The sequence below is a fragment of the Daphnia carinata genome, chromosome 2 (genome assembly GCF_022539665.2).
Source record: "Daphnia carinata strain CSIRO-1 chromosome 2, CSIRO_AGI_Dcar_HiC_V3, whole genome shotgun sequence".
Lineage (NCBI taxonomy): Eukaryota > Metazoa > Arthropoda > Branchiopoda > Diplostraca > Daphniidae > Daphnia > Daphnia carinata.
In genome coordinates this window covers 2,670,327-2,694,945 of record NC_081332.1, presented here as the reverse complement: position 1 = coordinate 2,694,945, position 24,619 = coordinate 2,670,327, and the positions used below count along the sequence as shown (strand labels likewise).

Sequence of the window (24,619 nt, the reverse complement as noted above, 5' to 3'; positions counted from 1 at the left end):
CAGTGTTGCATTTTTCTATTATCCTTTTTTTAAATTAAATGCACCCATCCTTCAATGTAATGCCACAACTCCTAAATTTCTTTTTATGGCATCGTTTAAAAATAAGGACGCACAAAATAAAGATTCAAAATCATTTCAAAATAGAATTCCTAACTATTGTTGTCCTCCCAGAAAAGATTCTTGTAGAGAAAAGTTAAAAAAATATGTCACTCGTTTCCTTCGCCCGTCACAATTTCATCATGCATTTCTTGACGATGTGCAGCTTCCACCAGTTCTTCCATCGTGTAATGAGTGTAGCTCCCATCGCCTCGTGAATCTTGGCGTCTCGTCAATCTCAGACCATTTTCGTAGTGGGCGACATCGTCCAGGTGGACGTCAGAGTCTTGCTGGATAAAATCGCTCATGCTGTCCAACTCGCGCTGGGCAAACATGGCGTTGAGAAGGTCCCAAAGACAACTCTCTCGAGGAAAGTCGTTGTCCACCAGGTTGACGAGGTAGTACGTCTCCGAGATTCGTGTCAACACGTCCCTGGACGTCGACTTTTCCGGGTAGAGTTTGCCCCACTGTTCACCCCATAGAGCAAAGGCTTCGTCTTTCCACACTTTGAACGAGACGGGGTCGACGACGGTCGGCTGAAGGACTTCACGTCCGGGGAAAACGCCCCAAGTCACAGCAACTGGCCTGTGTCTGTGGCAGTTGGTGTAATCCGCCGTGCCCTGATGAAATGAAAATATCTTAATTTAGAATACCAAGAGTTAATGTAGGGATTAAGTAAATATACGTTGCTGTTGATGATGTGGAAATTGACCCTAGGAAAACTGGGCAATACTTTTAAAAGAGCCTGAACATTGGCTTGGCCCGTGAAAAATTCGAGATAAGCTTTTTGATAAACATAACCGCCTCTGGGTCCCCATCCGACGACTGGATCATCACTCAGAGCTCCATTCACATTTGGCTAATTTAAAGAAAATGTAGTGTTAATAAAAGCTGATGACAATGTACAACAAAGTCAGTCAAACCTGAGAATTGATAGTCAACACTCCCTTTTTGTTGAATTCAGATAATTTCTCTTGAAGAAGTGATGTCTCTGAGCTCAGCTCTTCATCGTTCCAGGCGATTTTCGTAATTTTGACGCCACATTTGTTGGGCTGTCCCGACAGGTAGCAATGAAAAACATCCCAAACATCTTGTTCGGAACATAATTCCTCTCCCCACATGCGCAGCAGATCATTTTTGGAGCTCTTACTCTATTGATTTTTGATGGGAAATTAAAATTGAAAATAGCAAAAAATCAACATCAGAAATACCTTCAAGTAAAACAGATAATAATCTTTGAGCTCTCCGAATGCGGGCGAATCGGATTTGCCCCAACGTCCGTTAGGAAATTCATCCCAATGACGAGTCCGGTAAATGTAGGCCTTAGGCCTCGACGACCAAAAGATGGGACGGACCGTCTCTGTGCTTCGTTTGGCGTTGGCAGCCCTACGCCAAGGTAAAGGCCGTCTCGGTTCGGTGACCCATAGACCCAGTTGCTTCAAAATAGCTGTCGTAGCCACTTCTCTGTTGAGCGTGTAGAAATGAACGCCGGGCGCTACACCGGCATTAAACAATTCACGAATGAGAGTGACGGCCTGCTGGACGCCATAATTTCGGATGGCTTCGTCATTGTCTTTGAGGGGCGCTACAATGTTTATGATTTCTTCAGGCACTTCCAATTTAGAAAGTTTAGCTATTTGGCGGAGAGAATCGTACGACTGGATAGGCATCACTCCAGGAATGATGGGCACGTTGATACCCAATGCTCTGCAGTCACTCACAAATTTGACGAACGTTTCGGCGCGGAAGAATAACTGAGTGATGATGAAATCAGCCCCTGCATCCACCTATTATTTAAAATAATGAATAAGGAAGGACAAAAAAAAAATCGAGACCATAATACCTTCTCTTTCAAGTGTAGTAAATCGGCTTCGTAGGAAGTAGCATCAGGATGACCAGTGGGATATCCAGCCACGCAAATGCTGAAATCGTCGCCAAAGAGATCACGAATCAACCGGACAAGATCAACTGCATATTTTAATCCATTTTCCGGTGGATGCCAATCTTGACCGATCGGGGGATCTGCATAATCATGATGTGTTTAAATAAAATTAACTACAAAAATTTAGGCTTTTGGAGGAACATCCAACGCCATCTTGCGTCAGAATGTACCACTAAACTAGAGACAAAGAACATTACCTCCCCTAAGGGCTAGAATATTCCTGATGCCCATTTCTCTCGCCCTGTTGAGATGTTTGATTACGTCCTCGCGACTGAGATTGCAGCACGTCAAATGCAACATTGTCTCGAGACCGCAATAATTAAGCGCCGCACTGGCGATCGTCATCGACGATGTCTCTGTATCTCCACCAGGATTTCCTGCCGGATGCCACGTGACATCGCAAAACAAAGGGCAAGCTAACCTCAGCCTTTCGAATCTTTTGAAACAAATTATGTTGTGATTACGTTTGTCTTTCTAAATGGAGTTCAACCAACTGGACACACCTTGCTAATAGATTGACAGCACCCTCTTTGGTTCTGGGTGGGAAGAATTCGAGGGAGAAAAATTTTTCGCCACTTTCAACTCGCGAGCGAATCTTATCTGCCAGAGTAGAGTTACCAGAACTATAATCAAAATCCGTCGGGCTTTGAGACCGCTCATCGCGATTGGGAGTGTCTTCGCCGGAAACACTTGCAGAACTGCTGCACAGACCACCGTCCGAATTATAATCGAGTTTCGGCCTCATTTCCTTAAAGTTCTTCTGGATCTTTCCTCACCCCCTGCTCCGACCCACCTGTTGTTGACAAACTAGAGACAAAAAAGCTGAACGTGACGAACGAATTCGTCGTTTATCATCAATGCACACAACTGACCTTCTCGCTGAAGAGGACGGCAATCGAGTAGAAAGAAACAAGCATGGACACCAGGGTTTTATTGTCACTGGCCCCTACTAAAAAACAAATCCCAACGGCATCTGACGGCCGTTATTGTAAACACAATTCGGAAAATTCTAGAAATAGGAAACTAATCATTATTTTTTAAAACAATATTTTAGAATAGTTCGCCAAATTAATGAAGTCATAACTTAAAAATGCAAATTTCTTTTTTTATGAAATTTGGCTATCAACTTGCTATTCTCGGTGAAGCAGACGACATTACGTAATCCGAACGTTGAAAACAATAAAGCAAGTGAAGATAAGATAGAAAACGGTAGTCATAATCGGTAAGCTTAAAGGTGAAGGGAATAACTTGAGATTATATTCTTGAATAGGCTCTAACAATTCTTTATTCTTTTTCCTACCATGTCCAAGAAGAGTCAAACAATGGACGTGGCGAAAATCGCTGTCAATCTAGTAACCAAGTGGCCAACTAAACAGGTAAAAACAACAAGTAGTTGTATTTGTTTTGCCCATTTATTTAGTCTTACATGCAGGTACTTGTACTAATAGACTAAGTCTTTTATTAGCTGATAGCTATCTGTCCATTACAGAGCCAAGTAATTGTGTGTCGAAAACATCAGACAAACTAATAGAATAAATAAAATTTAGATTTAAATTATGGTGTTGTTTACTCAAATTTTACATCAAATGCAAAACGAAGCAAAACCTAACAGTTTCATTTGTTTCTTTATTTGAAATTGTAGCAAGTGACCTTGGGATCATTATGGCAAGAGCAAACAAGTGTCATCTTCTTCATGCGACGATTTGGGTGAATGTTCTGTCGGCTGGCAGCGCAGGAATTGAGTCTACTCAGTCCTCGCCTCAGCCGAGAGAATGTCCGTCTGGTCGGTATCGGACTTGAAGAGTTGGGAGTGGAAGAATTTGTGGAAAAGAAATTTTGGGCTGGAGGTAAATCAATAATTGTGTTATTAATGGGTTGATGGTTTAATGGTTGCTTCTTCTTACAGAGTTGTACATAGATGAAAAAAAGAAGTCATTCAATGACTTGGGATACAAACGTTTTTCCATTTGGAGCTTACCTGGTCTTTTGTTGAGTCGAATTGCACGCAGCCAAGCAGCCTTGGTAAATTTTCATTCAAACCTCTACCTTGTCCATAGTGTTTTCCATGAGTCTTAACCTTTATTTTCGTTTTTGTTTGCAGGGCAAGGAGAGAGGAGTAGGGGGAGATCTACGCGGGGACGGTTACCAAAACGGAGGTCTATTAGTCGTGGGCAAAGGAGGAAAAGTACTTTATTCTTTCGTTCAAGAGAATCCTGCCGATCACGCCGCCAACGAAGACATCCTCAAGGTTCGATTTTGTCTGTCTTGCTGTCAGGTAATAGTGACGAGAAGGGAACCAAGGTGGCGCTGAGTGTGGCGTTCCAAAAGGATCGTCTTTTTAAGTTTAGAGGGGAAAATGGGTTTGAAATTCCAAGTTGTCTGGCCGTTGCAAAAAAAAACTGGATATGTTATTGACTAATCAATTAATCTGAGCTGTAGAAGAGAAACGGCGAAATGAATCGGTGAACAACCTTCTGCTGTGGACACGGATCCATGCAATCCAATACGTTGACAGAAGAGTGAAACTATGGAAAGTAACTAATTAAAAGTAGAATAGAGTGTCAAGAAAATAGAAAACAGTAGCATCATCTTAACGCTAGGATATATGGTGGGTCTAGAATCTCTTTGAAATCACACGACTATTAATGTTGTCGGCCGACCCGAGTCTAGTCTGGGCGTATTACATTACTCTTTGCAAAGGAATGCCCGTCCTTGTGTCGTGAACTCATTGACTAGGTCGAGTGCTCTCGTTTATTAAAAGCGAATAGGATACGAGTCGAATGTCTGGCGCGTTTTTGATTGCCTCGTGATGATGGGATGAGACCGGTCGGGGCTTATCGGATGTTTTTGGGAACGCTAGGCTCCTCCGGGTTGTGTCTGAATATGTTGAGATCGAATATGCTTAGCTTTGAATGGATTGTTAAATAACAAACTGTTTGTGTATTGTGTTGACGACAGGCCTTGAATTTGAGCGCTGCTGGTAGTGAACAAGCCTCTGCTTCTTCTACTGCGACATGCGGGGACGGAGATGTTTGTAGCGTGAAACCAAAATCACCGGCTTCTGAATAAGACTGACCCACATTGAAACGGAAAAGTCTATTCAACTTTATGTTGTTGTTTTTTTTTGTAATATCGCGGCTGTTCTTTGAGCCTTGACCTTTTTTTTTTTTTTGTTTTCTGTCCACCCCAAAATATTCTCCGACATGTATCGTCGGTATTTTGCATGTTTTGTTTTTGACTTTTGTTTCCTTACCTAAAAATGATGGACGAAAAGCATCGACTTGTCTATTTGTGATTCGTGATGGTCTTGATGACACCTCTTTTATTTTCAAGTCTGAAAAAGTGCTGTGCACTGGACGGGAGGTTGAAATGTAGAGTCAACGTGATTTGTGTGTGCGATTCCGTGAACACAACTTGTTGATATTCTGACCTGAAACGTTTGCCCAAATCTTGCGCTCGTCTTTGGCGCGTCCAGCTGTTTTTCTTTCCAATAAATGGCTATACAAAAGCCCGTTTCGTGTCGTGATTTTCTATTAATAAAACAGGTGGGCCAAGTTGTCGTGAATTGACTACACCCACTGATGTGACCGATAGAGATGATGAATCATCTTGATTTGAATTGGATGGGACAACTGGTGCCATTCGCATCGTCAACATAAAAGTAGGTTTGTTTTTCCTAGGAAAAACACAGTTGGTCGATGCAAAGGAGGCAAAGGTGAAATCTTGTTGAGCAACATTCGTGATGGTGTAGTTGTTGGAAACAATTGATTTGTGTGTGCCTCCATTATTATTAGAACATCCATAAATGGAGGCGAGTGTTGACGACGGTGCCAAGAGCGAGAAGGGAGCCAAACTCAAAGTTGGACGGACGACCTTGCCGAGTGCGCTTTCTTCGGAAGATGCGGAGTTGGCTGGCGTTGGATGAGTTACATGACCGACCTTGCCGTTGGATGGAATTCCAGCCACATCACGTTCCCATACTCTGTGACGTGTCCCCACTTTTTCATCTTCCCTTTTCTTTTTCGACTAATCGTTTCCTACCCTTGACTTTGTTTCGACATTGTTGGGTTTTTGGGGGTCACGTCGTGCCAACCCTTTTGCAATGCTTCTTCACTGACGCGCACGTTCGAGAGGCAAGCAGCCAAAAGGATTTGCACAAGTCCACTGCGCGTTTCGCAAAGGTGAGTTGCACTTGTCCTTTTATTGTTATCCATCTCATCTTACTGGGGTGCAGCCAACGATGTTCATCTTGCAAGGGCATTGCAACGACAAGTGAAATAGTTTCAAATACTAAATATATTTGCCCCTTTTTCGTTCGTTACGTTTCAATTTCCCGCCCGAAATGACGGCGATCAAGTGGGTTGACAAAGTCAATAAATGCACAGAGAAACATTTCTTTTTTTTTTTTCTGCAATCTACTTTCATTTTTTTTTTTTTTTTTTTTGCTCGTCAGTCGGCAACAGAAAATTGGCAATTTCAATGGCATTGGCACACATAGGGAACGAAGCAGACAAGTAGCTCAGTGACACGTTTCATGGACGTGGGGCGCGTCGTCGCAAATTGAGTGGCGCGTCTGAGACGAAACAAAACGTGCACCGATATTGAACGAGAGAAAAAGAGACATTTGGGTCATTTGAAAGTTTTGATCAAAACAAGTGTTACGAAAAAGGCAAATAATCTATTTATAATAATGGTGAATGCAAAGAGAAGGAAAACAAAGAAACGATTGGGATGATCAATGATGACAAATGACGTATCAATCAATAACTGGGTATCACAATGCAGTTCAAACAAGGCGCGCCTCTCTTTTTTTTTTCGATTACGACAAGTGCATTATCGATTGGTCATCTCTTTCGCAACGACGAGTAGCGCTGATGACGTCATTCCACGGAGACGCCCAGCTGACGCACGCACACGACACGATACAAACTTGGCTTTTCTCTCTTTCCTGTTCTTGTGCCTTCTCAAACTCTTTTTTTTTTTTTTTTCTTTTTTTTTTAGATTTTTTTTTTTTTTTTTTTTCAGTTACATCATAGATGAACATGTCACAGTCTTGTTATCACATCCGCATTATGGCAACCCGGAAACGAACAGCAGACGCAAATCAATTTTTTTTAGGGAAACAACGTACAACATATCATCAAAAAGAGAAACTGCACGGGTCAACTATTTTCTAGGCCAAGAGCAAGTGGCTGCTTCTCTTTTAAAGGAGAGGGAGAGAGAGAGAGAGACAAAGTCAAAAAAAAAAAATAATAATTTGCGACATTAGTGAAGCGACTCACGCCAGATTACGTAAGCAGAATTGGGGATTGGTGTTGTAGGTGAAGGCGGCGCGCCCAACTGGATTTTTCGGCCGGGCAAAGAAGAAGAAGAAAGAAGAGCAAGACAAAAAGGATGTAGACGTCCTTGCCTGGAGCTGCTGGCCAATTGGGCATACACACACAACCCAAGATTGAAAGGTTATTCCTCTCGGCCTTTAGTTTTCATTCTCGGCGTTCCGTCTTCGTTCAACCAATTGCCCGCCACCTCGCGAGTCATCCTTGTCCATTGCCTTATAGGTTGTTGAAGAAAAAACACCGTTTCGCTGGGCCGGCTCTCTTCATCCTTGTGTCGCAGCAACTGGTTTCTCTTTTTTTTTTCTTTCCCTCCCCCAAAAACGAAAACAAAAAAAAAAAATGCTTTACATCCATCAACTGACGTGTCCAACGACACAACAGAAAGCACAAAACCAGTTTCAAAAACAAAACACCCAAAATAGAAATTATTCATTTTTTTTTTTTTGTTTTTAGGGAGGAGGTGTGTGTGTGTCGACGACTTTGGCGACACACAAAAAACAATGTTCTTTTGTTTTGTTTTTTTTTGTGTTTTTGTTTTACTTTATGAAAAAAAAAAAAAAAGAAAGTTTAACGGGTCTACCGACCGTCGAAAAAAACAAACAAAAAAAAAAACAGGTTCGGTTGCTATGTACACACGTAAGAAACAAGACAACGCTAATATTAAAAACCAAAAAAAAAAAAAAAAAAAAAAAAAAAATGGAAGAAGAAAGTTTAGGAGCATCCGCAGCGGTCGACGACCATGCCGGGCAAGTTTCCGTGGATGATGTTGAACTCGTTGTCAAAGTAGAGCATGGAAATGGGCGACATTTTGCGCGGGGCGCAGCAGGGGCCGGCCGTTCCTGCCGGGTTGGCCTGCTGGACGATGTGCGTGTGCGGGTATTTCTGAAGGAAGACGTAGGGGCACTCGCCGGAGCAGTAATTGGCCTCGTACTTTTTGGGCGCGATGATCCAGTCCCAACCGAACTCGACAAAGTCGACCGTCAGCGGGTAGCGGCAGCAGCGCGTCTCCGACGACGTCTCGTCGCAGTTGAGGCCGATTGTCCGCTTCGTTCGGTGCTTCCGTCCGTCGGTCGTCACCACTTCCACGAACGGCACCTATACCCATTATAAAATCAAAAAAAAAAAAAAAAAAAAAAAAAAAAAACACATTCAAATTTTGATATTGCAAAACGTGCAAAAAAGAGAGGACAATCGTATACCAATGCTCCGTCGGCGCTGACGTGATCGTTGACGATAAACGGAACCGATTTACTTGCGCTGCTGCTGGCCGGCGTGGTGGTGGTGGCAGGTGGTGGCGCTGCTGCGCTGGCGCCGAAAGTGGGCGGCGGCGCGTGCTGGTCGCCGTTGACGGCGTGAACGACCAGTCCGAGGTTTTCTTCGGGCCATCGGAACCATTCGGCCACAACTTTGCGCACCTCGAACGACACCCAACCGCCGCTCTGCGTCTGACTGTGCTGCTTGCCGGCCGGCACCTTGTCCACCAGTTCCAGGATGGGAGGCAAAGCCACTCGCGTCATCCGCACCGGGCTCAAGACGGGCGATTCGCCTTCGGGCACTCGCACCACTTTGTAGATGTTAATCCAAACTGTGCTGGCGTTGGCGTTGGCCGATTTGCTGATCACTTGCGCCTGTTGGTGATGATGGTGGTGGTGGCGCTGATGGCCGTGACTGGCCGACGACGACGCCGGTGGCTGCTGATTTTGAATGTAGAGCCAGAGATTGGCTTTGTCGACCTTGCTGCTGCGCGTCACCTTGTCCGAGAATTTAAAGTAAATCGATTCCATGCCTTTGGTGGTGGTCGATTCGGTCCGTTTCAGCGCCTGCCTCACGTGCGGCACTGCCCGTCGTTTTCAAAGCACACATTTAATGATTGCCTTTTGACGTAATGTGCAATACAAGTACCAACTAGAAGGGCATATTAAATTTGTTCTTGGAAATTGGCTATTCTCGACTGGCCATTAAAAAGACGTTAGATTGGCCCAGTCGATTGGCTTTCAAATGTCCATGCGTAAGTCTACCGAAAGTTGGCTAGTTTCTTTTCTTTTTTTTTTTCAAAGTCGATTGGCCATTTCCTCATCATCCATCGTCCCATCACTGGGCTACCGTCTCTTATTCACACAGACACACACTGGCAATGGCCAGACTATTAGATAACACATCGCTTTCGGCCGCCGCCGCCGACGCAAAAAAAAAACAAACAAGCAAACATAGATAAGCGCTTTTAAATCTCATTTCTTTTCATTCATATAAATAGGGGGCAATTGAAATTTCAAAACGACAATATTTTGTCTTTAAAAAAAAAAGGGGGGGAATGGCCATTTTGATTGATTGGAATTATTAACGGTTAGACGAGTGAATCAACGTTTAAACATCCTACGCGCAAAGCCAACACAATACGGCCGTTGTTGTAGAGACTGGCGACTGGCCAAGACGGGTCAAACGTCCATCGATTGGCTGGGCAAATAATCGCATCGACTAATATTATAAGGAAAAAAAAAAAAAAAAAAAAAAGAAGAAGAAAGTATTGAAAACGAACTTACAGAGTTGCGAGAAGGCGATGACCTTTTCAGTCCTGGCGTGAAAATCATCGTCTTCTTCGTCGTACACGGGTCCCGTTTGAAAGGCTTGATCGCTCTGCTGGTGCTGATGATGCGCGTGATGATGGCCAGCAGAGTGTCGTCCGGGCGGAGCGTCCCCTTGCATCCCGTAGAGGTCGAGGAGGTGGTCGAGCGGCGGGATGCGCGGCGGCAGACGGCCCGTCATGTTCGGCGCCCGCTGCATGCCCAACTTGCTGAGGATCTGGTCCTTGATGACTTCCAGGTTGCGGCGGCGCAGCTCCTCGCGGCGGACGCACGACGAGCAGTTGGACGGGATGTAGGAGCCCGGCGACGGCCAAGACGCCCATCAACGGCGAAGCGTCCGACACGTTGACGTCGTTGTTGCTCGTCTCCGCGTTCTCGTCCGTCTCGTAGTCGATCAGATTATCTTCAGACGCCATGTCTTGCACGTAATCTTGATTGCTGTTGTTGTTGTTGTTGTTGTTGTAGGGGTCGTTGACGCGATGGTGGTGCCGGTGAGCGTGCGTCCATTTGCCTCCGTCGCTGCTCTTGACGTGCGCTGATCCACCTGCCGCTGGTTGCGGCCAGCAAACGGCCATCAACACGACGTGCCACACCAGCAATGGCAACACGAACTGTCGTCGTTGGCCAGCCATTCTTCTTTCTTGGTGTGTGTCGTCTTTTATTTTTCGTGATTCTGCAACGAAAAAGAGCAATTGTTTTTTTTCTCTGTTGTTGGATGGACGTCTTGGCACCCAATCGGTTATCGAGAAAGAGACGCTCTCGGCTGAGAAAGGAGAGAGCGAGGCAAGCCGAGAGACGACTGCGGCCAGGATATGAAACGTTTAGAGAATGGCCAGATCCGCGCGGCCAGACGGACGGATGTGATGACGCGTTTTTCGAGCAAGTCCACACCCACAAGAAATAAATAATATTCTTCTTTTTAAAGTTAGACGAGGACGCAGACTGAATGCGCTCCTTCTCAAGTAGGTTGAACGCAATCGACTGACGTTTGTAGAGCGGACGACGGGCGGGCAACCAAATCGAAAAAAAAAAATAAAACAAAAAAAAACTATTCACTTTTGCATGTTCTGTATAGAGAAGGCAGGCCGGCAAATAGGACGGCAACACTCTGATTCGGTTATTTTTGTCCACCTCTCGATATGTATATCGTTTTGTTTGTGTCTTCGTTTATGTGGGGAATCGAAGAAAACGAAATGGCTAATGTTGGCAAAAGATTAGAGCGACGGAGAAGAGAGAGAGAGAGAGAGAGAAATAGGAGAATGACGGGGAGAGAAAATGGAAGCTGGGCAAAAAAAATGGGAAGGGGGGGAAAGGGAACTCGTCTGCAACTCGACCGATTCTAGACTGGACTGGCCGACGGTCCGTTTCTCGCTGTCGTTTATATACACCACTGGCACTAGCGAGCAGTAGCGGCAGCATCACGTAAACTCTCCACACACACACACAGACACACACACACACACACAGACACAAGAGTGAGAGGCACAATGCGTGTGTTAATGGCGTAGCCGGACTATGGACCCGCTTGCAATAATCTGTCCCAACGGGGTGTGTTCGCCTAGTGCACCTGTTGTTTTAAAAAATGTCTTTGTTTGCTAATTTTATTTTCAATCAAAGTCGATGTTTTGTGCTTGCCTTTCTCATCACGTATGCACACAAACAGGGAGATTCAACAAAGGGCGACGGCCTAAACATATACTTGTACCGTATGTTGATTTTGTATCGGATAGCGTTGGCCTTCCAAAAAAGATAAGATAAGCGAGAAGGACCTTGTCTACGGCCCAAAACGATGGAACATTTCAGAATGTCACACGACACTAGGGCTCCTCGTCTACGCAAATGCATCCTATTTCTCTTTCCATTTTTTTTTTTTTTTTTCAGCCACAGAAATGCAAACGTCACGCAACAATCAGCCAATGAATAGGCCAATGGCTCGGCAACAAGATTTCGTTCGCAACACAAACGATGGCAAAGAGGAAATGAAAAAAGGCACTCGACGATAACATCATTCGGTCGTGTGTACACGTGGCTGGCTCCTTTTGCCCTGGTCTTTTGTCAGCAAATATTTGTACTGGACATATGCCCGACGTTCAGTGCTCCTACACTGCACGTTTTCCCTTTTGTTTTGTTTTTTGCCTAGTGGGACGAGGCCAGCTGCAATCCGACAAGCAAAGTGCAACCAGAGAAAGAGACACGCGATGTGATGACAAGACAATCACCTGTGCGCAACGCGATCATCAGCACACCAATTAGAGACATCCTATTGGCTAATCGCGATTTGAATTGGGCTTACTAAGGCGTACGGGCAACGGTCAAAAGACGGACACCTGGCAGGATATATCGCCTTTCGTTTTCTTATTCTTACATGCGGCCAACGGGAGCGGATAAGGATTGAAAAACGGCCTACCTGTTGAACGCAGTGGAGAGAAGAGTGGCGTGATCGATGCTTGCAGTCCAGCGGATAAAGACAATGGCCACGTGATCCTCGTTCAGCCAACAACAGACTTGTTTTCCCCCTTCGAGTCTCAATTCATTGTCGTCGGCTAACGGCTGCGAACGCTGATGCACACACTGGGCAGACACAAAAAAAAACACGTAGGATCGAGTTGAAAGGGTTCAAGTACTTGAAAGAAATCCTACTTGATCATCACGACCGATTAGATTCGTTGAGCAGGGGTGGGGCAAAAGTCGATTGCGACCCGTCACTGACGTCTCCTTTGATGGCACATCACCTTCCAAATAGGACGTTTACAAAACTTGATAATTCTGTTGTTGTGGTGGTGGCGACACGGCACGCACATGCACGTCTATGAAATTAAACTTTTTTTTTAGACAATATGAAACAGTCAAACAATAAGATGTCGATGTTGGATCACTTTGCAACACACTTCAATCAAAATGAAACGAGAAAAAGAAAGAAAGAAAGAAACAACAAAAAAAAAATAGAAAACTAAATAAAAATAAAAAAGAAAAGTCAACAAGTTGATTGACCGCCGTGGCGCGCTCTCCGTCCGTCCGCCAGCCGATTTGCAGACCAACTAAATTGTCTGGGCCAGACAACAACGAGCCTATATAGCCGTGACGTGCCGGAACGTCCCGGCTTCTTCTTCGACATCTACAGGGGAGGGTGTAGACACAATAGGCTGTGTGGCTGCATCCAGCCCCATCGGCCACTCCATCGGGCCAGCCCATCAACTAGCCAATCAGCCAGCCCACATAGGCCCACTTAATACGTATACCTAAATACAAGAGGGAAAGAAAGAGGCTAACCCCCTCCTGTTTGGCTCGATCTTGGTAGCAACAAGAAGTAAAAGCAGCAGCAGCACGCCTATACGTTCATATGGACATCATTGTCTTCCTACCTGCTTCATTTTTCTCTTCCCGTTTTATTTATCATAATCTCTACATTTTGATTGTTGTCTCTCTGCACCTTATATCGAGATACGCATAGGTGTAGCTGCTTTTAAATTATCTTCCCCAGTGCTGCACATCTAATTTTCTTTATTTTTTTTTTTTTTTTCTTCTTTTAAACAAAACTCACCCCCTGAAAAAAAAAATGAAGGGGGTGTTGTAGCTGCTGTTTGGTGTGTGTGTGTGTGTGTGTGACAGCAGGTATTCCTCCACTCGGCAGGAGGTCGATTTATAAATATACCACAAAAAAAAAAAAAAAAAAAAAAAAAAATCAAAAGAGGCAACAATTTGACTCGGCACCATATGGCCGTCACTCTTTTTACGTAGTCTCCCTCGAAGAAAAAAGGAAACTGTGTCTTTCATTGTCTTTGTTCTTGTGGATATCTACTCGTTTCAACGACCAGGCAAGAGGCAAGAGAAAGGAAGACAAAAAAAACAAAACAAGAGAGACCCAAAGATATGGCGAGAAGGTACGTTTCGTCGAAGAAAGAAAAAGAATTGAGGCGCCTAACAACCTATAAAAGAAAGAGATTCATCTTTTTTTCTCTTTTTTTTTTCTTTTCTTTCTATATGTTATACTGTATATACATATATAAATAAATACAAGGGGAGTTGTTGCTGTTGCCGGGTCGTTTAAAGGTCATCACCTGAGTCTGCTCGGCCTACAGCAACGTACCAACAGTTTCCTTGTCTTTCTCTCTCCTTTTCTCTTCCTTTGTTGACTTGCTATTCGATTTCTCGTGTGCCATCTGACCAACGTGACGACATCATCTTTCCACGCAGCCCACTTTTAACAATTCAAGTGTACAGCAATCATTCGATGAACGGATTTTAGAAAAACATTGATTGTTAGAGACTTGAAGAAAGGGATGGAAACCAAACGAACGTACATCATCAAGACTCGTAATAGTCCTCTGCTGCACGACACAAACACACCGTATCGACACGTTTACGTCATCCTTTTAGCAATGCAACGAAACTAACACAACTCAATTACAAACGACGCAAAATTAAAGCGTCCAATTATCAACAAAGGCTAGAGCGGTGCAAGAGGGATAAAAGAAATACCAGTAAAATCGTGTTGTAGTGGCAGCCAATGATTGAAGCACGATTTCTTGCCCAGCAACGTCACCCACGAACCTACGCACACACACCATCAACATGGCTGCTGCTGCCTCCTTCGTCTTGTTGCCAAGGGAAATCCTGTCTAGTTTCTTTTCGAGTGCATGGCATTCGACCCGAACACAATCGAACCAACATTTCGACCCCGCATTTCAATAGGCAACGGCCGCTAGTGTGCACTCTCAAACAAGAAAACAGGTCGAAAACAGCTGATCGGCAAGCCTTCGTCTCTTATATCCTACGCGGTCTCGACTAGCGTTTGCCTTTCGCCAACCAGGAAACGAAACATTATTGCGTTACGTTCCAACAAAAAAAATCTTATATAGGCATAATATGGAAGCCTTGCTAAATTGTTACAAAGCTCTTAAATGTGACGTTGGCTTTCAATTCTCCCTGACCAATTACGATTGATAGGAAGAACAGGAAAGGCATAAAAAGGCACGAAAGGGACAGACAGCATCCGTTATAGCGAGGCTTGTGCACGCGCACCCCCAAGGCTATACGCATATCCTCCCCTATGTCTGCTTTCCTGTAGTTTTTATACTGGACGTGTCATGGTCGTACACAGCTCTCTATGTATGCACATCAGGGCGAGGGAAGGAGAAAGACGGACCAATTACTCCGTTGGATGAACCCAAAAGATATACGTAATTGGGCTAGAAAAAAAGAAAAAGAAAAAAGCTACAAGCAATAAAACAGTGTACATGGCAGCGTCGAACCTCATAACAAGTACTTTGTGAATACATAAGGACTCTTTAATCAAACAAATTTCGTTGCTGGTGTGAATTCACGCCATTAATAGGTAAAGAAAAAAGACCGAAAGAAAAAAAAAAAAATCAAAAGTTAACTGCAGACAATCAGCTGATAAATTTGGTTAACCAAATTTAGACTAACAAGAGCCAAGTAAAATTAAAAAACGGAAAAAAAGAACAAGTTTATTAGCATAGACGTATGATATAAGAATGCAAGGGCTGTTCTTGATGCGATTGCGTAAAATATGTATATATAGCGTAATCATTGGAGTTGATCTTGAAATTCTCCAAACAAAGTGGGACGCAGTCAGCGACAGGTGGTTCCTTGACATTCCTTTATGCAAGCCTGATTTTTTGATTTGTTGCTGCCACACCATGTGCAGTTAGATGTGCATATAGAAAGCAGACCGTTTTTATTTGCATCGACATCATCGTCGTTTTATTTTAGTTTCTGATGGCAATTCATTATCCACGTGACAAGCTCCAGCTGCCTTTCTGTTCACACACCTTCTTGTCGTCCTATATTATATGCGACGCCATATTTGAATTTCCCAGTTTTCCTTTTAATTTCTTTTCTTGTTCTGTTTCTTTCGTCTTTCCAACATTAAATTGAAATAGTTCCAATCAGATAGATATGCAGGTAACAAAAAAAAAGATGAATAACTGCTGAATAAACTGGTCTAGTCGTCAACCTTGCTGTCTCGGGCATCAACAGCAGTTATTTTTAAACACAGTTGAGAAACACGCTGTGACGCTCTAGAGGTGTTTGTTTAGTTTTCCCTCATTTGCATTTGTCGAAATGATTATGCATTCGGCTATTTTTAGATCCTGCCTTGTCATTTCATCATTGCAATCTATCATATAACTCGATTCCCTTTTTGGTTGCAAGAGGAGAGAGGCGATCCGACCGGCAGTCGCCATGACACTCGAAGGGCATCGTTGACAAACGTCCTTTTCTTTTTGAAAACTATGCATGCACATTTTCTATGTACATATGCAATTGAATTAATTGAGACATAGTTGTGCCCAAATGATTTTGCGACTATTTGTTGATTTACCAACGTTAACTTTACCAACTTCCTGCTTTTCGTTTGATTTCTTCGTTCATAATGGCCACATCATTTCTGTTATCGTCATGTAGATGTATTTTTTTTTTAAATAATAAAATGACCAACTAAACATTCACTATCCATCCGATGTACACATGCTTAAAATTTAATCACATTTCCACACGTGTGCGATCCCTATAATTCGTTGTGCATATTCATGTGACGAAATCCTTTGCTTTAGTTTCGTGACCCTCCACAAAGAGGCAGGGTAAGAAAAAAACAAAAAAACAAATAAGTAGTCTTGCCTTGGCCTTGGAAAACAAAAGAGAAAAAAATACTTTTGCATAGTGTTCCTTGGAGAATCCTTTGTGAAACATCAAACCCAACAACAAATTAGATTCAAGGACAACGATTTTCAGAAAAGTTCAAGGCGGGAGGCAGGGTACGCAAAGTCGTAGGCGAAAAATATTATGCAAATCACCAACGTCACCCGAAAAATTAAACATGCACTGAAAAAAACGATTATGCAATCGAACAAAAATGACTCAGCATTTTTGCAAATGTTTCAGTCAAGTGTACATATTAGATAATACACTGCAATGAGTGTAGGAAAAAGCCCCAGGTTCGATTCTTGCCACGGTTTAGTCTTTTTTTCTTCCAAATCTTCCAAATTCCACTAAAAATAAAACTGTTAAAGGTCGAAATGAGCAACTGTATGTTTAAAAATCATTATTTACACAAGTGTCGCAGTCCACTAATTACGTGCCGGTCGGTACTTTTATTTATCCCACTTTCAACTGGCAATATGGTGGTCAAATTGTTTCATTGTGTTGAATAAGTCTGTTTTGGCTGGATATGGAAGAAACACGACGCAAACGAACTGAACATAATGACATATTGAAAGGAACGTTGTACTGTCGACAAATCGGGGGCATCGTTTGAAAAATGACCAACGCCTTGATTGCAACAAGACGTTAGTTGGTACGTGATGTAGAAAACTGGCCCAGGCAACATTTCGTGATGACCTCGCTGTGTACACGATGCATGTGGTGTATAGTTTTGTAGCGAATCAATAACTAAAAATATAAACGACGTGGACAATCCAGTTTTCTAAATATACATGACAGATTGCAGAACATGCGAAACGAGATCACGTGCTGTCACTTGTCGATGGCTTTTCGCGATAAACACATAGACCACATGACAAAGCAAAGATACCCAAAACACCTTTCCTTCTTTACACTCTTTATTTATAGACGTGTCAATGTAAATCGGAACTGGTTTCGCAAACTGCGACTCTTTTTTCTCTATAGGATCAAGCGAATGGTGCATGACTCGTGTGACATGTGTGTGTACAGCATGTGCTATTTTCCACGTGATATCACTGACAGCCATCAGTAGCACAATTTCTATTTTTATATCCGTCATGCCACATAATACATCATATAGCCTATATATACATATATATCTATTATTCTCTCTTTCTCGAAGAAACGAATCAACAAAGCCTGTCACAGAAAAAAAATGAAAGAACAAAAACGAATAGAACTGGTTCCATTGCTTTGCATATATAGGTGTGACAGCAACATCGAAGTTGGTGGGGAAGGGAATTTCGCGCGCACTTGTAACCTCACGCGGACGGGGTTTTGCAGCGACATGATTGCCTTGTAGTTGTACACAAAGAAAAAGGAGCGAAATACATTCGTACACATTCTTTCCGTATAATATCGCGCTCTTTTCATCGGAATCCCACCTGATGTTTGCCATACATGGCAACCACAATCCAATTTTTACATATATTCGCGCCTTTTTTATACGTTGCCATATCTATATACGCTATACCAGTATAAACATGTATCTTTATATGTTGATAGATGTAATCATTCATTTTTTTGGGGGGCTGCCCTTTTCCTTTTTTCCCCCACACCAAATGTGTATACATGTATGCGCATACTTTGTCATTACAGACTTTTTGATCGATAGTTTCAACTGCAAACGCAGACGTGTGCTGCACGTTCATCCACGAGATTAAACCACATTTTATAAGGAAAAAAGAAAAATGGAGAGAACTCCAAACCGCTTTTTCTAGCTCTGCATGTGTATCGCGAAAAGGACGAGTCTTTTGTGCTGGCTATTCCAGTTCATTTTGATATTCGAATTTGTGCATTTATTCGGAATTTCGCTCACTTCTCGCCAACGACAGCTCTCTCCTTTGTTGCTACACAGAGCACGTCCTCTTATCTTAGTTTTATTTCACATGTGATGTAATAGCAAGTGTTGTGGGCTCAAACAGGTTGTCCACATCTTGAAACATGCACATGTTTGTCACGGCTGTACCTGTACAAAACAATCAGTTAAACCTTTTTTGTTCGTTGCCCACCAACCAGCAAACAAAAGCACTTTGTAATAGACGTACACGAGATGATTTTGCATTGGACCACAATGCAAACGTTTAACTTTCATTCCGTACAATCGTTCGTGGCTCCCTGTCCTGCTTCGGCTGACCGGCCATTTCGGAAAACATCGACTTGGCTTGGCTTGATTGCACGACTCATCGGTAGATGGCATTACTTTTATTGAATTTAAAAAAAATTAAAGCAACTTGTTTGTGTTGAAATCCTTTTTCTACATGCAGGATCAGAGCCTCCTTAAAAATGATTTTTCAGAAAAATTCTCATAGAAAAGGTTCACACTGTGGGCTTGCCCTAAGCCCAAATGGGCCCAAATGGCATTTTGTAAACCCATTTGAGAAGACAGAGCCATCTGTTGATCAATGTTGTCATTGTAGTCATAAACTGCAGTCGACGAACATGCATCGAGTGAAGAGTCCTCGTATTAAACAGGCCAAAAATTCGTTTAATTTCTATTGCAGATTAAATGAAAGACATTTGCAATATAATGGAACAGTAGAGTGAACAAGAATAGAGGAGATACAATAATAAATCAGCAGCCAAAACATGGATCTATTGATAGTAAAACCACGATTGGCACACGGTAAGGACAAGTCAAAAAGTGGAATCGAACTCTAATAGCTCATTGCTTTTTCCTTCTTCATTGATTAACAATATTTCGGCACCTATACAAAGCTCAAAAAAGCCTTTTAATGAAACCGATCCAGTTCTATTTAAAACAAAAACAACAACGGAATGGCGGTCTATAATGTGCAAAAAGGAAAGACATTGACAGCCAAATGAAATGGAATGAAACAATCAGCAGAGGCTCAGCAAACAAATGCATCGTACATCATTCACAAGTCAGTTCTATCAGTATGACAAGAGGCGAGATTATTTTGTAGAGGCTGTACAAACCTAATGCAACAATAAGGAATGCAAGTTAAGTATCGTTTGGAGTCGAATAATGGAGCACAATTGACAAATAAAACCACTGGTCAGCAGGCGGGATGGTTATAGGCGCACAATCAATCAACGGCAGTGTTGCTCGAATTCTACGCAAAAAGAGTAACCTAGTAATAAATATATACTGTTGGTATCAACGAAACACAAAGAAAAACAGACATCGGCCGTCATCAAAGACAAGATCAGACTGCCAATGCGATTGCAAGAAAATGAAATGAAAAACATCGAGTGATTAATTGTGTACGACAACCAAACATGATGTAGAATTCCCCGCCAGTTGTACGCGGATGGAAGGATTAAGGGCAGCCGCATTCATCGACCACCATTTTAGGCAAGTCTCTTTTGATAATATTCATGTCGGGGCCGAAATAAATGAGTGACATGCTTGAAAATTTGGTAGGTGCGCAACAAGGTTGCAAATAATTGGCAAACAATCGTTGCTGTTGTTGTTCAGACGATTGCATTTTCTTTTTCTTCTTAGTCTTTGACGGACTGATGGCCAATGAAGGCAGCTGCTTGCGTACTTGGTCAAGAACGTGCGAGTGGTAACTGAGAAACGACTCGGGCGCTCTTCCGGCTGCGCCGCTACCGCAATCACCTCGGCAGTAGTTGGCGTAGTATCCGCTGGGCGCGATGATCCAGTCGTCCCATCCGAGTGAGCGGAAACTGACGAAGAATCGCTGCTTGCAGCAGGCGGACGTCGTCGGCCCACAATCCAGCGGAGTCCGTCGCCTCAATCGACGCGAACTGCTGGAATCAGTGTGGATGACGATAAACGGCCGGAGTTGTTCCGTCTTTTTGCCCTCGTCTTCCAGTTGTTGCCGGTTTTTGCCATCCCCCTCTTCTTCCTCTTCTTCTTCCTTGTCCACTACCAGTCGCCTCCTGCGCTTCTTCCGTTTCTTCTTCTTCTTCTTCTTCTTGTTGTTGATCGTCTCCTGTTGGCGAGCGTTGTCTTCCGGCAGGACAGACGCCACTGCTGGCCGATGGGTGAAGAGAACGGGCTGGACGGTGGAACCGCAACCGGAGCAGTCGACCAGTAAACGCAGTTTGTTGTTATTGCTATTATTATTATTGTTGTTGTTGTTGTTGTTGTTGTTGTTGTTGTTGTTGTTGTTGTTGTTGTTGTTGTTGTTGTTGTTGTTGTTGTTGATGATGGACGACGGGGACGTGCTAAACCACTGCTGGACGCCCTCGGTGATGTTGATTTTCATCCAACCGCTGTGTTGGATGGTCACCTTTTGCGAAGCCAATAACAACTCGTTCCAATCCTGCGTCAGACGCTACACGAATAATTTGCTATTAATAATCAGCCTTTCTTTGTCTTTTTGTTTGTTTTTTTAATTGATTTGATATTAAGAAAAAGGGGAGTGGCGAAAGGGAGTGACCTTATTCGTGGCGTTGGTTAGAGGGCCGTGAACATCTGACGGAAGAAGCCGAAAGACGTAGAGCGTCGGTGACCTACTGGTGCGTTGCTGTTGGTGGCCTCGCTGGTGACGTTGATTCGCACTTTTCGGCAGATGCGACGACGATGTTAAACTAGTGCCATTAATTTGGACGTGAAGCCATAAAGTGGCCGATTTAACTCGCAAACTTGGCTCGGGCGCCGTTTCCTGGACTCGTGAAAATTCGGCCAACACCTGCCCGTTGAGTCTCGGACCTGTTTTGGAAATGAAACGCTTTTACAGTTAACCGTTTCTCTTTTTTCTATTTATATCGTGTTTAAAAATAGTAGCTCGCTATAAGGTTTAAACTGAAAGCTATAAATGTTTTGTTTGTTGTTTGCAGAGGCGCTTTATGTGGAAATGGTGCATAAATCTTATGGACCGGGCCATGATGTGCGATTCTATTGAAATCGCCTGTAGAGCTGGGCTGTAGATCAAATCATATCCTTGGCAAACAAAACAAAAAGGAAGAAAGAAGAAGAAAAGAGATCAAAAGAAGAGATCAATAAAATAAAGAAAAAAAGTCAGTTGATTTCACGTCATGTCTAGCCCGCAGTCTAGACGATGCCAGTCTTTTCTCCTTGACGATTGCGAGAGAAAAGTCGAGAAAAAGAAAGTGACAGACAACAATGCGCTTATCAGACAGTATACGTCTGGCGCATTTTCTTGTTCTGCGTGAAACGCCGGTAGGATATCCAACTGGTCGAATGTTGCGCGATCGTCAATCGAATCAACGACGCGTACGATTTCAAAAAGAGAAGAAGAGAAAAGAAGAGAAAATCGAGACAACGCGAATGGCATTTTTCGCTGCAAACGAATTGCCCAAAAGGCGTGTAAAAGGGCGGGGAGGAGGTAGGTCGTGTTGGGCTTCTACAAGGAGTTAGACGACGTCCATGATGGTCTTGATTGTGTTTTGATCGAGTCCCGTTTGAAAACGAGTCCGTTACACCCAACCGGACTTTTTCTTTTTCGCAAAAGAGATCGCATTCTTATTTTGGCTCGCATTCTCATTTTGGCTCTTGATCCATCCCTTTTTCTTTTTTCGATTGGTCGTGTCTGTGTGCCGGCAGACAGAGGGCCAGACAGCCGGGGAGACACAAAAACGAGAAGCGACCACCAAGCCTGTTTTTCATTTTTTTTTGTTTTGTTTTGTTTTTAATTATTGGTGGCTCCGACGCCAAGTGACATATGCAATTGTCCACGTATCGACAAGTCAATGGAACATGTTTCAAATCAGATGGTTTGTACGTGTGTCCATTGCCCTGATAGTCGATTGGGCACGTCTGTAAAGACACGAAATATGAAATTCTAGCGTAAAAATAGAAGCGAGTTATGATTGCAATAAGATCTAATGTGCTACGTACGACGTAAGCATACGCAAAAAAAAAAAAAAGAAAAAAGGCGTGTTTAATGTGTGAGACTGGGGAAAAAAAAAGAGAGAAGGAGGCCAGGCAGGCACCGCGCCCAACCAGAAAGAGACACACAGAACGGCAATCCTTGATATGCCCTTTTTCTGCATCGGAGTAGCACCGGCACCAGCCAACCAGCAGGGAAGCAACCAGAATAACAAAAAAACCCAAAAAGAAAAGAGAAAAATTCCCGTTTTTTTTTTTTGGGTGGAGAGTGGGGGGTTAGGTTTTATGGGCGGCATCGTTATTGGCATTTAGCCAGATTCCTCTCTTCGATATTGGTGTGGGTCCGTCTATAACCATGGCCAAGTTTTGCCTGTGTGCGCTAGCCCCGTTCCTCGATCGTGATCTGGTCTGTATAGCGCGGTCATTGGGTCCTCATTGCTTAATGATGTGCACGCGCAAAGTTCTCTCCGTGAATATATTTGGCGTGCGATTTGAAGCGAATCCAAGCAACGAAGAGAAAAGCGAACCCCCCCAAAATAGCGACTGACGCATGACGGCACACCTAGAGATGGCAAACAAAGTCTCACCTGGCTCGCCGAATGCGATGATCTCTGACGTCTTGCCGTAGAAATCGTCCTCGACGATGACGTTGTCCACGCTGGCAGCATCGGCTTGCGAATGATGCAAATGATGACGCTGCTTGTTGTTGTTGCCAGTGGAAGACGACGAGGGACGGTGAGGAGCACGGGTCACGACCGACGACTCTTCGGCCCGCAAAAGCGTCTCCAAAATGAAATCCCTCGGCGGGATGACGGACGACAATAAATTCGGTTTCGAATTGAGACCCAACTTGATGAGGATTTGACGTTTGATCGACTCGAGGCGGGCGAAATCGCCAGCCATGGACTGTTGGTGGGCCAGCGACGCCACCGTCTTAGCGTCAGCTGGTCGTTCGGCGTCCAGTTGGTCCTCCTCCTTCTGCTGTACGGTGGCTGGCAATCGACAAGACGGGCAATGACGGCGCGCCCTGCCGCCCGTTTTCGTTACATGTGTCTCGTTGGCCGCGAGAGTGGCGGACGAACGAGGGCTGGACGACACGGCGACTCGACTACGGTGATGCGTGGACACACTGGCCAGATTGACTGGAACGTCACGAGATGAAGCGCTCGATGGCTGCGAACTGCACATCGTCGGCGAGCAGGAGAACAAGAACAACAGGCTGATGACGATCAACGAGTTTGTGGCCGCTTTGAATGTCGTCCTTGTTTGATGAGTTGAGACGGGCCGACAAGCAGTGAGCCACTCGACTGAAACCACCATCATCGTCGCTTCACTTTGGCTCTGCTCGTTTGACCGATGAGGGCGAATCGCAAAGAGCCGGAAGAGAATTTTCACGGCCGGCCGGCTTACGTCGTCGTCTGCTTGTTCTTCCGAGACAAGCCAGGCGGAGGCACGACGACGAATAGTCTGTGGCCGTCTCTGTCGCAAATGCGTGGAACGCGACCAACATTCGACACACGACAATCACCAAACCCCCAACTCGATTGATTGGCTTCACTTTCTAATCCATTCCCTTTTCGTTTGTTTTTTTTTTTTCTTCGTATTTGCTTTAAACAAATGGGAACGTCAGTTCGTCAACACTTTTGGCTTTAAAAAAAATAAATAAAAGATGACGAAGAGGAAGAAGAAAGGGGAAGACGAGGGGAATAAGAGAAACACTGATATATGAATGCAAAGATAGCAAGAATGACAATGATGATGGTGGACGGAGAGTAGACGGACGTTGACTGCTGGGCTAATAACTTTCGAGACAGTCGACTGTCTCGCAATGAAGGCCACCACTCCACTATACCACCACCGACTTGCTAGTGGCTGCTGCTCTGAACGAATTCTTGTAACTCTACCCAGACTCTCCTCCTTTTCCTTCTTCTTCTTCTTCTTCTTCTTCTTCTTCTTCTCATTTTCTTCTTCTTCTTCTTCTTCTTCTTCTTCTTGTTCAGATCTCCGCGGCCAGCCAGCAGCACTGCCAGCACATATACACTCGTGCGCGACCCCGTTACTATATTCTTACTACTACTACTACTACAACAACGGCAACAACAACAACAACAACATTATTTTTTTTTTATAGAGAGGGAGGGAAAAAGAGAGAGAGAGAGAGAAAGGCTAGGAGAGG

General features: G+C 43.9%; 4 protein-coding genes and 1 long non-coding RNA gene across 6 annotated transcripts; 2 read left to right on the top strand and 3 right to left on the bottom strand.

Moving 5' to 3' along the window:
- Positions 1-3,049, bottom strand: LOC130701646 (methylenetetrahydrofolate reductase (NADPH)-like). Its single transcript, XM_057523578.2, has 8 exons — positions 2,911-3,049; positions 2,542-2,845; positions 2,236-2,474; positions 1,940-2,118; positions 1,308-1,883; positions 1,020-1,247; positions 782-955; positions 1-716 (listed from the first exon to the last, which is right to left on the bottom strand). The coding sequence occupies exons 2-8, from the start codon at positions 2,781-2,783 to the stop codon at positions 207-209; spliced, it is 2,148 nt and encodes a 715-aa protein (XP_057379561.1). The 5' UTR covers positions 2,784-2,845; positions 2,911-3,049; the 3' UTR covers positions 1-206.
- Positions 3,050-3,282: 233 nt separating this feature from the next.
- On the top strand, positions 3,283-5,546 carry LOC130701666 (prostamide/prostaglandin F synthase-like). Its single transcript, XM_057523605.2, has 5 exons — positions 3,283-3,414; positions 3,681-3,885; positions 3,945-4,060; positions 4,140-4,286; positions 4,997-5,546. The coding sequence occupies exons 2-5, from the start codon at positions 3,750-3,752 to the stop codon at positions 5,105-5,107; spliced, it is 510 nt and encodes a 169-aa protein (XP_057379588.1). The 5' UTR covers positions 3,283-3,414; positions 3,681-3,749; the 3' UTR covers positions 5,108-5,546.
- Positions 5,547-8,084: 2,538 nt separating this feature from the next.
- Positions 8,085-12,743, bottom strand: LOC130701651 (growth/differentiation factor 8-like). Its single transcript, XM_059494262.1, is given in 5 exon segments — positions 8,085-8,469; positions 8,574-9,211; positions 9,915-10,266; positions 10,268-10,629; positions 12,364-12,743. Coding segments are annotated over 4 exon segments (1,695 nt in total). The 5' UTR covers positions 10,589-10,629; positions 12,364-12,743; the 3' UTR covers position 8,085.
- Positions 10,394-21,981, top strand: LOC130701673 (uncharacterized). Its single transcript, XR_009420593.1, has 3 exons — positions 10,394-10,423; positions 20,693-21,330; positions 21,432-21,981. It is a non-coding gene; the product is annotated as an uncharacterized LOC130701673 (long non-coding RNA).
- On the bottom strand, positions 19,126-23,990 carry LOC130701648 (inhibin beta chain-like). Of its 2 annotated transcripts, none has more exons than XM_057523581.2 (3): positions 23,031-23,990; positions 21,032-21,303; positions 19,126-20,926 (listed from the first exon to the last, which is right to left on the bottom strand). In XM_057523581.2, exons 1-3 carry the CDS (start codon positions 23,764-23,766, stop codon positions 19,943-19,945), a joined length of 1,992 nt encoding a protein of 663 aa, XP_057379564.1. In that variant the 5' UTR covers positions 23,767-23,990; the 3' UTR covers positions 19,126-19,942. The 2 variants fall into 2 exon arrangements, with proteins under 2 accessions (XP_057379564.1, XP_057379565.1); XM_057523582.2 differs by having other exon boundaries at positions 19,126-20,914; positions 23,031-23,989.
- Between the last annotated feature and the right edge of the window lie 629 nt (positions 23,991-24,619).